Source organism: Sinocyclocheilus grahami, unplaced genomic scaffold, assembly GCF_001515645.1.
Source record: "Sinocyclocheilus grahami isolate Dianchi unplaced genomic scaffold, SAMN03320097.WGS_v1.1 scaffold1643.1, whole genome shotgun sequence".
In the NCBI taxonomy this organism is placed as follows: domain Eukaryota; kingdom Metazoa; phylum Chordata; class Actinopteri; order Cypriniformes; family Cyprinidae; genus Sinocyclocheilus; species Sinocyclocheilus grahami.
The window spans coordinates 40427-53073 of NW_015506822.1; the positions used below are offsets into that span (position 1 = coordinate 40427).

General features: G+C 36.9%; 1 protein-coding gene and 1 long non-coding RNA gene across 2 annotated transcripts; both read right to left on the minus strand.

The window, feature by feature from the left end:
- Nucleotides 1-558: 558 nt before the first annotated feature.
- On the minus strand, nt 559-3440 carry LOC107571741 (decaprenyl-diphosphate synthase subunit 1-like; the record flags this gene model as incomplete). The annotated part of the gene is made up of 3 exons (XM_016258104.1): nt 559-1202; nt 3028-3108; nt 3294-3440. Coding segments are annotated over 3 exons (369 nt in total), but the record flags the coding sequence as incomplete, so codon positions are not given.
- A 1277-nt stretch (nt 3441-4717) lies between these two features.
- LOC107571745 (uncharacterized) lies at nt 4718-9083 on the minus strand. Its single transcript, XR_001607230.1, has 5 exons — nt 8995-9083; nt 8556-8682; nt 8331-8458; nt 8086-8245; nt 4718-4732 (listed from the first exon to the last, which is right to left on the minus strand). It is a non-coding gene; the product is annotated as an uncharacterized lncRNA (long non-coding RNA).
- Nucleotides 9084-12647: the final 3564 nt, after the last annotated feature.

Consider the following 12647-nt stretch of genomic DNA (forward strand, 5'->3'; position numbering starts at 1 on the left):
CTTCTGAATCAGCTATTGTTTTGTTATTAGTTTAAGTATTTGCTATTGACTGCTCAATTTTTTTTTTACAGTTTTGCGCATGTGCACCCACGTGTGTGTGTGTGTGTGAGAGAGATCAGTGGAGTCAGCAGTCTTAACCGTGGCTTGTGTACTGCAAACACATACCAGCTTCATCACTGTGTCTGTCACGCGACTCTGTTCCCCTTTCGGGCTCTGTCTTTACATTTATTTTGAAAAATGAAGCTCGCGATTATGGAAAGGGGCGTTACATTTCCGACGAGTGCTTGCGGTGTTAGGCCAATCACAATGCACTGGGTCAGCTGGCCAATCAGAGCAGACTGCGCTTGTCGGAAGGAGGGACTTTGTAGAAAACGAAGCGTTTGAGAGAGGCGGGGCATAGAGGACCTACAATAATGTACAGTATTTGAAAAATAATGTTTTTTGAATATTAAAGCATGTCAACATATTCTGTTACACCAAATACACAAAATAATTATCTTTAAAAAAAGCATCATATGACCCCTTTAACACGGAGTATATAGATTTCTACTAATATCAACACAATAATCTGATTATTACAAATTATGTATAAAACTAAGGGCAGACTAAATATTACGAGCCATTATATTTTTCCTTTTTAAGATGGGGAAAATAAGAGTCAAACAGGAAGTTTACTTAAAAAATACCTTATTTAATTGTAGTAAATAGTCAGTGAGGTTTAAGGCCTTGGTTGTTAAGCACTTGATGCAAAAGTACATTAACAAGAGCATCTTCGACGTCAAAGACGTTTGGCCTTTCATAGAGTGGACGGATGTTTAAGTGAGCATCTGTGCTACACCTGGAATTACAATGATTTCACAGTTTTTCCTGCCGTATCAGTAAAACACCTCACGCAGAGGTTAACGGAGATTACGGCTCTGTGATTACAGTACGGTCAAGCATACAGTGACAACAATGTAAATGTGATTCTTTGATCTCTGAAGCCCTGAAGTCTGTCTCTCGTCTCACAGCAGGGCCCCGCAGAGGTGTAGCTGCCTGAGTGTGGAGCTCTGCGTCCAGGCTCACTTGTCCCTCCGCAGCACCAGCTCGGTCAGCTGGATGAGCGCGTCTCGCTCGGTTGACGGCTGCAGCCGGATGATCTGACGAATGGCCTCTTGGCAGTAGTGTTGGGCGAGGTAGTTAGTCTGTTTCACACCGTCACTCTGTGTGCGCGTGAACACAGAAAACAAAAGGAGTTCACAGCTAGTTATAGAAACTTCTGTAATGCTACTTCAACTATTCTACTGGGACGAATCACAAGAAACTTCAAGTAAAAAATCAAAAACACGTCAAGAGGAGAACTAGGATTGACATAGATTCATAAAACATACCTTCATTTTATATGAAAACTTAAATCATTTTATTTAAAAAATAAATAACAGACAAAGGAATCAATCCAATTATATTACTGACAAATTAACTATTTAAAAGTACGTTGAAGGAACACTCCACTATTTTTTGCATTTACATTTTCCAACTCCCCTAGAGGTAAACAGTTGAGTTTTACCGTTTTCGAATCCATTCAGCCGATCTCCGGGTCTGGCGGTAGCACTTTTAGCTGTAGCCTAGCATAGATCATTGAATCGGATTAGACCGTTAGCATCTCAAATGATATTACGCAGCGCCTGAAAATAGTCCCCAGCTAGGTAACTTCTAATAAGCCTATTTTCAAGCACTGCGTAATATTGCGCCTGCTGCACCCATGGTACGGCAGCAAAGCTCCTTGACTATTACGCCGGAATGAGAGTCTAGTTCCTAGCCAAATCGGCCTAGAAAATCACAACTCTTCATTATCCGTCGGTCTTAGTACACGATGTAACTACAGAAGAGTCAAGTTTTAAACAGGAAAAATATAGAAACTCTTTGGTCATTTTTGAGCAAGATGCTAACGGTCTAATCCGATTCAATGATCTATGCTAAGCTAAGCTAAAAGTGCTACCGCCAGACCCGGAGATCGGCTGAATGGATTCGAAAACGGTAAAACTCAACTGTTTAACTCTAGGGGAGTTGGAAAATTAGTCTATTTTCAAAAATAGTGGAGTGTTCCTTTAAGTATTTAGTTATTAATAAAGCATTTAAAATTTAAATAAATTAACAAAGTTAAAGATGTATTTATATTTTAGAATGTAGTTAAACAAAACAGTAAAGGAAATAATTTAAAATGAAATTAAATACACATTTTAAATGGAATTTTGAAAAACCACCTGCTTTTTTGTCCATTTGTCAATTTTCTTTATCGTTGTCAAATGCTTTACTTTCTCCATATTTCACCGCAAATCAAAAATACTGAGAAATGGTATTTATTTAGCTTTTGCTAACAATGCAAAAAAACTAAATAAAATAAGGTTATGCAAGCGTATATATAGTATAGCAATATAATGAGTACATATTATAGGCATACATATTTGTGCAATATTTTTCAACTGCTTTCATGACATTTTTTTTATTATAATATGGTCAATAAAAACTTTTATTCTTATGCAATTATTTTTAAGTAAAAACTTTTGGGGAGAAATTGTCATAAAAAAATATCACAATAGGCCTTAGTCAGATTAGACACCGTATGTGACCCTGGAGCACAAAAGCAGTCTTAAGTCGCTGGGGTATATTTGTAGCAATAACCAAAAATACATTGTATGGGTCAAAATTATCAATTTTTCTTTTATGCCAAAAATCATTAGGATATTAAGTAAAGCTCATGTTCTATGAAGATATTTAGTAAATTTCCTACCGTAAATATATCAAAACTTAATTTTTGATTAGTGATATTTGGACAACTTTAATTTTGGATTTGGAGTTGTATTTCAGCCAAATATTGTCCTATCCTAACAAACCATACATCAATGGAAAGCTTATTGACACTTGTGACTGGTTTTGTGGTCCAGGGTCACAGAGAATTTAACATGGATGACGAGGCTGTGAGGGATAGACTTACATTCTTAATGACACACACTGTATAAAGGTTCTAGATAATGCAATTCTTCTCACCTTCAGGACATATTGCCAGGCTCGATCCACATCTCCATCAGAGCTGAAGCGTCTCATTATCATTGCATGCAGCTCAGGAAACTAAAGAGTGAGAGTAGTGTGAATATGGTTGGGAGGACTTTAGAAAAACCAAACTACAGTCTGTGTTACGGTTAAGTTTATGACTGTCATAAGCCAGGTCAACCATTAGATCTGATTCCCCTGATTCTGTACTTCAGAGACGTGAGTTTATATTGTGAGAGCACAGATGTGTTCAGCTGTCGTGCCTGTTGACAAGCGAACAGAACGGGACCGGTGGCCAAACCCAGTTTGAGATCGGCAGCCGACGGCTTCCCCAGGAGGTTTGCACTGGAAGTGAAGTCCAGAATGTCATCCACAAGCTGAAAAACACAAGCTAACTGTTCACTTGACTTTTACATGACACAGATTAGGCCTGGGCGATAAAACGGTATCGGTATTTATCGATGGTACACCTTTTCTGATAACGATATAAAAATAGCGCATGATATAAGCACGTGCTATGAGTGACGCAGACAGCACAAACACATGCTGAAATGAGTGCTGTGCCTGCCTGTGATGAGGAGATTGTGAATAAAGAATGAATATTAGTGACGTTGCATTTGAATGATTTGTTAGTCTAGCCCACGAGATGCGCTGCTGCTGTGTTATGCATTCAAGATATTAAAGAAATATAGAAGCTCAATGTGGAGAAGATCTTGATTAGGTGAAAACCGAAACCAAGCCATTCACACAGAACGCATATTCAGCGCATTTTTAGACGGACGACTGCTGCACTCGCATCTCACACAAGAGATGTAGCCATGCAAAGTTAAAACGGTTTGAACTTTTAGAAAACACGTTGTGAATTTGTGGAGGTTTTATTCCTTTTCACTGTGTCTCTTATGCTTTTAAATACAATCTGTGTGAATGGTGCTTCGGCTCTTTGGATTAAAGAATGCATAAATACATGATGCTGTTTTGTTCATAATAGTTAATGCAATTTACGAAATTATATTTGATTTATAGGAGTTAATTTAGACGTAATGCACTTTTTTTATAGACTTATTTCCTTGCGTTGACAATTTAAATGTGCTGCATTATTTTGCTCAATGCGCCTTCCTGTGGCCTCGGGAGACAAGACAAAAGTTTCCTTAAGACCCATTTAAATCTGCATATAAAACATTAGAAATTAGATATTAGTTACATTTTTATTGTGTGTTTGGCTGTTAAAACAAAAAAAATATGTGTTGTTAGTCTCAATAAATTGGGTTAATTTAAAAATACAGTGGTTAAATTAAAAAATATATATATTGCTCGGTTTTAAAAAAAGGTTATAAAAATGTCAATAATTATCGATACGAAACATTATATCGTTGATACATTTTTTAGCTATATCGCCCAGCCCTAACACAGATCTTGCAACAGAATAATTTAAGACAACACTTGAACTTTAATGAATCATTCGTAATGAACTTCGAATGGCACCGATTTTTGTAAATGTGCAACCACAACCTAAAAGTCAGTCTATATTTTAATGCTTAAAGTTGCAATGTAATATTACTGCACAATTATGGTTCCCAACAGAACTGCAATCGAACTGTTTTGTTTGAGCAACTCCAGGGTGAAGTGTTTGAAACGTATTTAGTGTTGCTAGTGAAGAAACGACACACGACTCTTTACCTAAAAGTACCAGAAGAAATCTCCACTGCTGAAAACTGTTTTAAAGTTCATTAATAATGAATTATAATAATTTCCAACATTTGTAACTACCAACAAAACAGCCATTATTATCTTTGTGATAAGAGGCCACTGCAACAGCCACAACTTTATGATACAATGTTTTGATAGTCATGGCAAATTGAAGCTGCATTTCACAAATCGCAAGTACAGAACAGAGTTATTTTTTAGTGGCTTGCTGCATGTAAACAGTCAAACACACACAAAAATACCTGTCTTGGCGAATATTCACATAAACACAGTCTTAGAAAACAGTTATGACTTAAATGAAAGCAAACAGTTGAGAAAGAAAACTCATATGTATCAGTATATTGGATCCGTGCATTAGGTCTTAAAGTGACCGCAGTCTATTGCTTGTGTCTGTCCTGAATGATAATCAGAAAACAAGCGAGAAAAAAAAATCACTTGCTGCTATTCACCGAATAGTTTTTGTAACTTCAATTGTAAGATTTTGTCTGTATTTTACATTTTAAATGGACACATTAAATGTAAACATTTATTGTATTACTTATTTATACAGCAAAGGCTATGCAGTGTTATTTTACATTTATTTTGATTACTTTACTCCGTTTCTGTATGAATACTACCGTTAAACCTACCTGAAAAACTTAAAGCACTGTTTATTTAATTTGTATCTTTATTCTATTATTTATATATATATATATATATATATATATATATATATATATATATATATATATATATATATATATATATATATTTATTTGTAATTGTGCTACTGCTTGTAATTTGTTTATTTGTTATTTTATTACTGACTTTTTACTTGGCCTTTAGTAAAAAAAAAAAAAAAAAAAAAAAAAACAATGTTTGAAATCAAGTTTTCTTATGCTAGCAAAATTACATGGCAACATCTATAGTTGTACGCTTTCTGTATCTTCCTAACAATATAAACATAAAACACCTAATTATATAAACTGTAAAAACAAATATGTTAGTGAGGAAACATTTAGGTGAGATGACATTTTTAAAAAATATGTCTAAACACCCCATCCCCCACATTACAATTTATATACATAGACATAGAGATTGCTACACCAGCTGTTTTAAGTCAGGTTATTATGCTGCTTCTGTGTATTGTTCAGTAAAGCAAGCTAATAAATGAATTGGCAATGTAAATATGCAATGTTCATATGTGTGAATTACAAAAAACAAGTATTAAGTAAAACAATTGAAAAAATTAGAATTTTTAATATACACACACTAGGGTTATGACGGTGAGGACATTTTCCCACTGGTTAATCGATGTGTGACAACACCGGTAATACTGGTAACACCGCGGGCGCGGGGCGTTCCCTCTTTTCCTCACTTTCCTTCGCTTTTAAATAGCTTATAAAAGCAGCGTGCGCATTTTACTTTCACTTACAAATAGCGCCAATTCGGAGTAAAGGAATTGTTCATTTTTAGTTTGTTTGAATTTTCCCTCTTTTCCTCGCTTTCCTTCACTTTTAAATAGCTTAAAAGCGCCGTGCGCATTTTACTTTCACTCGAATTAGTGGCAATTCGGCGTCAATTGCTTGAATGCAACAACAAAATACGTCAAACTCACTTTAGCGTATATAAGGTATCACAGCTTTGGGAGTCAAAAAAACACACAAACAAAACCCGGCTGCTCGTGATGATACATTGATGTGTAAAGACACAAAACAATCGGTCTGTGCAAGAAACTGAACAGTATTTATATCGTTTTTTTACCTCTGATTTTCACCGCAATGTCTGAACTGTCCTGAGCTCTCTCAACAGCCTGCTGACGCTGTCTGAATTGTCCTGAGCTCTCTCAACAGCCTGCTGACGCGTCTTCTTGCTTTTTACGGCGGATCACAGACTTAAGTGCATTACCGCCACCTATCTCTCAAATGGACCATTGACACTCCTAATTGAGATTGTAGATAGAGTGTCAATGGTCCATTTGAGAGATAGGTGGCGGTAATTAGGGCTGCACGATATTGGAAAAAACTCACATTGCGTTATTTTTTATTTTCTGCGATATGAAAAAAAAAAACTTCAATAGCTCTATTTGGAAAAAAAAGAATCAGTGATTGGGGTGATTTTGTAGGCGAGTAAATTAAACTATAAATTAAATCTAATAAAAGTGATTTTCTTTGTTGTTTAATTAACGTTCATGACAGAAAGCAACAGGAACATTAAACTGCTGTGAACCAATATACTGTTACACATCAATTTTCTTTCTCAATTGTTTACCTTCACCTTAGCCATAAGCAACTGTGTTTACAAGGATACTTGCAGAGCACAGTATTTCAGGCACAAATAGACGCAGAAGTGAACAGAAATCAGTGTTCACGTGCATCTGCTTGACTCTCACCGTGTCTACACCAGGCGCAACAAAATACTATGAACCCATTTTAATCAGTGATGCTGCGTGACTGAATACACTAGATGCGGCGCGACATGACAAATCCCAGACAGTTAACTGATGCCTCGTTTATGATGTACTGACACAAAGTTCAAATGATACGCAAGTCGCTTTGTCGCATCCGGTGTAGAGACTGTAAGTCGCGGGTGGAAAACGCAGCTGCACCGCTTTCTCCTTCTTTCCAAAGTGCTCGGCAGCTTGCACTTTCGTGGAGTCTGCCGTTGCTAAACGACCGTGACCCCCGCTCTCCGCAACGACGCGGAAGTTTCAACAAAGGATAAACTAGCACTGAAAATCGCGTGCTGTAGCTCTGCTACTAAATGTATTTAGAAATGGGTATCTCTGTGCAGCTGTCGCATCCGGTGTAGACACCGTGTCTGTGTGTGAGCAAAGAAAACTATCAGTATAAATATAACGATCAGTAGCCTACACTAAACATCGCACATCCTGCGATTTGACTATCGCGGATGCACACATCGCGATATTGATACCGAAACGATATATCGTGCAGCCCTAGCGGTAATGCACTTATAAGTCTGCGATCCGCCGTAAAGCAAGAAGAAGACGCGTCAGGCGCCGGCTGTCGAGAACGTGCTCATGACAGACAATGCGGTGAAAATCAGAGGTAAAAAACGATATACTGTTCAGTTCCTTGCACAGACCGATCGTTTTGTGTCTTTACACATCAATGTATCGTCACGAGCCGCAGAGTTTAATTTGGTTTTGTTTGTGTGTTTTTTTGACTCCCAAAGCCATGATTCCCATCCACTTACATTATAAGACTGACAGACTGCAACGGTTTGAGTTCAAAATCTTCATTTGTGTTCTACTGAAGAAACAAAGTCACCTACATCTTGGATGCCCTGGGGGTAAGCAGATAAACATCACATTTTAATTTTTGGGTGAACTATCCCTTTAAGATGGGTTACCCCAGTTTTGTTACCTACTTTTCTCTCTCCCCAGACTTTATTAATGGTGTTTTTCCCACGTCTCGTGTCCGAATCATCAATAACGTCATCATGCACCAAGCTGGCAGTGTGGATCATCTCAGAGATCATAGCGATGGAGCGCTGCGCCGGCAGCAGGACCCTGAGGACATCAGATGTGCTTTATAAACACTGACTAATGCATCACATTATAAACACACACACACAGCGCTGAAGTTCTTTCTCACCCTTCTTTATTGCTGTGGACGTTACAAGCTCGAGCCATCAGGATTACAATCATGGGTCGAAAGGCTTTTCCCTTCCCATCAAAGTAATAATCACACAGCGCTTTCAGCTCCGCTTTAGAGACGAGCAGCTGTTGAAACGGAACGTTCAAAGGGTCCGTTTCTGTACTTTGCTTTTTAAAAGGCTTTTTCATAAAACTTCACATTAGGAAAGTGTTCTTGATCTACCTTTTTTATGTCTTCATATACATTTTGCAAGTCCTTTTGTGCTAGTGAGAAAGGATCTTTTAACTTTGCATCACTGCGTATACTGCAACAGACCCGTGGTGTTGTGTACAGACATCTATTCCTGTGCCTGAAACACAAACATGTAAATGCAATTTAATAAATAAATACATTAAAAATGTTTTTTTTTTTTAAAAAGCCTTATTATTAATTAATAATAATAAAAAAAGATACTTTAAAAAGTATGAATGTACACAAAAGAGAGATCAGGGCTAGCTGACACACTTGACACTCAGTGTAATTTATTATTTTTGAAAGTCAATCTCAATCTGTATTTTTAAAAAATAAATTTGATTTGTATTATTAATCAAAAATGCAGTTGTATCAAATCCACATAATATTGTGAAATATTCTAACAATTTATAACTGTGAATGCCATTACTCCAGTCTTCAGTAGGGTATCGGAACTCTTCAGTGTCACATAACCCTTCAGAAATAGGGCTCTGATTCACAGCCCTCGCGACACCTTTCTCGTGTTTAAGGGGCGTTACATTTTCGACGAGTGCTTGCGGTGTTCGACCAATCACAATGCACTGGGTCAGCTGGCCAATCAGAGCAGACTGCGCTTGTCGGAAGGAGGGACTTTGTAGAAAACGAAGCGTTTGAGAGAGGCGGGGCATAGAGGACCTACAATAATGTACAGTATTTGAAAAAGAATGTGTTTTTTGAACATTAAAGCATGTCAACATATTCTGTTACACCAAATACACAAAATAACGATCTTTAAAAAAAAGCATCATATGACCCCTTTAAGACATGCACGTTGCACAACACCAGACTTCCTGTCAAACACTCTTCTGCTCTACTGACATTCAATGCAACAGACTGTCTCAACCCTCCTGTCTACTACACCAGTTCTTGACCTTTAACAGAGTTCAGTCAAGACTCCTGTCGTTCCTTACAAACACGACTTCATATACAGTAAATGATATAAGAATTGTAACACTGTTACAACGCAAAAAAAACAATTGCACTCCTCTCAAACCTAATGTAATGATATACGGCAGTTATCTGTCTGTCAGTCATTGGCTCACACCAGTGACCTTCATCCGTGTGGACGCTACCTGCGTCGCAGCGGTGGAGCTTTCTGTTCTTCTGCCTGCTGAAGCCGCATGAGTGAAAGCTCTTCTGCTGAACCCGCAACACCAGTCCAGCAGCACAGCCGCTCCAGCGCTCCACGGCACCGCCATACTACCACGACCAAGAGCGGCACATGCCCGGTGAAGACACGTTACGGAGCTGCCGCATGAACCGGAAGATCCTCTCACGTGATGTGCTGCTGTTGGAAGAGGGCCATTTTAGGTTTATAAAATAGGCGTGGTATAGTGGCCCATTACTTGTCTCTAATTGGTCAGTTGCGGTCATTCGTTCTAAAAAATAATTCGAAATTATTGTAAATGTTTATTATTAGTAGTAGTAGTAGTAGTAGTACTACAAGTAGTGTTAGTAGTAGTAGTAGTAGTAGTAGTATTTAAATTATGTAATTTCAATTATAGATAGTTACACGAGTTGATAAATAATATAAAATAAAAATATGTTAATAAAATAAACAAATACAAGCATACATAATTATAACAATAATAAAAAGTATATAATATGAATAGTTACATATTTATCATTATTATTATTATTATCGCCGATAAATATAAACAGATACATGTGCAAAATAAATAATTGTATCAATAAATATTATAGTAGTAGTCGTAATAGTAGTAGTATAAATATAAAAGTGAATGAAATCGTTTTTATAACTCGGGGTTCCTGAAGATAAAAGTGTCCAGGGGGCTGTTTCATAAAACAGGTTTACCAAATTAGCCAGGCTTATTTCAGTTAGTCTGACTTATTTTCACTTGATTTGGTTTCATAAAGCAAAATTACCATAGCTCAAGCTCAGTCACTCTGGCAACTTATGCTGGGAAACTAACCTGTTTCGGGGCAGGCTAACTGTCAGGCTAAACTGGGATGCGTTCAGCCCCGAAAAAACGTTGCGAAACGTTTTTTAAACGATGACGGCGGGGCGTTGAACACCCTGTTCTGATGACGCAAGAGTTGCAACTACGGCAGCTGAGAAGGCCATTCTTTGTGTTCTTACTGAGGAATTTTCGGAGTCTGATGAAATCGGTATAAATACGTGTTTAATACTGCAAAATACGCTGTCCAGAATAAAAGACAAACATTTCAGGTGAAGGATAACCCACTTCTTACCTCCGAGACTGTGTTATGATCTATATGACCTTATTATTTTTATTGTGAGTATTAGGCTTATCATTATTGCTGATCACTGTTGTTGTGCTATGTTATTGTAATATTTACCATTATATAATCAGAGGAGTATAGAAAGGTTTATGAAAGTGTCACTCCACAATACAATAGCAAAATATATAAATATGTATAGTATTTTTATGTTACATTAATCAGTGTCTAGCACACCTTCCTAAGGAAAGGATATGGCCCAGAAGATATTGCAATTACTAAATGATATTTAGACAGACTTAAAGAAGTTCCAGATCTATACATGTGCTCTTATTATTTCAGTTATTTTGCCTTTAATGTAAATAAACATGTGCAAACAATATACTTGCACATGTTAATTACTTTGTGGACTTTATTTTGATGTTAATTACATTTACTTACAAATTCCCACTGTATATAGCAGTATGCGCATCAGTGTGTATACAACAGCCATAGCAAGATTTGTGTCAGCTTATTTACAGCATCCTAGGGATGTAGAAACTTCTACTATGACTTTTGGACCCATTGTGCGAGCTGTCTCTTTAATACCGCGCGTGGTTTATATACATGTTGCTGCTGACTGGGCTGACATTTTTGACACACCCACCAAACAAGAGAAAACGTATCTCTAACCCCATTGCACACTGTTTCCAGGAAACATGTTGTTCAACCGGAAACCGTAGCAAAACGTTGTGCACCGGTTTGAGCTTGAACGTGCCTCTGAGCTCCTCTTAACACTGACCAATAGGAACACATTGATATTACGGCGCTGACTCTCTCACATACAATTATTTGACGTTATCAGTCCAAAAAATAAAAAAAAAGTATACAGAAAATGCTAATTAAATCAAATCAATAAAAATAAAATATAGACTACAACTGACTGTATTTAATGTATTGTGCCCAAGATTGAATGACTTTGTTTTAAGATATTTGAAAACATTTTAACATGCTGCTACATGCGCATTCAGTTGATCAGCAGTTTCTAGCCATGCAGCCTTTCTCTCTGGTTTTATGACAGCTGTATACACTATGGTTATTAGTAGAACATTAAAACATTACAATATAAAATGCTCTTTAAAGCATTAAAAACACTCAATTAAAAGTTTAAATCACTAAATTAAAAATTTAAATAAATAATATAAAACAGACTATATTTTACATGATAAGAGGAATACACATGAACTAATTTGAGCTAGGGCTGTATTAGCAAGCTAACATTTGATTTACAGTTAATGCTATCATAAAAATACACTTATATGTAGGATTCAAATTCTACATGCGTCACATTTAATGTCCAACAACAAATATTTTAGCAGAATGCATGTTATTCAGAATTATTACGCAACTATTATATTGTGTTCCATCTGTTTAGTGCGCATGCGCGCAGCAGCGCCCGTTCACTCACGTAAGTCTCGCCCACTCCTGACAACAAAATGGATATATTTGCATGACTTTCTAACATTTACAGATGAAAAATAAACCTGTGACATGTCAGTTATGCACTGAGGAAAACACAATGTCTCAAATGCATTAAACATCACAAATATTCACTGTTTGCCATGGTGGATCGATTTGATGTCGATCATGGATCAAATTTTGGATCATGGACCACTATTTTTGAAAATAGGCTCATTTTCCAACTCCCCTAGAGTTAATCAGTTGAGTTTTACCGTTTTCGAATCCATTCAGCCGATCTCCGGGTCTGGCACTTTTAGCTTAGCTTAGCATAGATCATTGAATCGGATTAGACCGTTAGCATCTCGCTCAAAAATGACCAAAGAGTTTCTATATTTTTCCTGT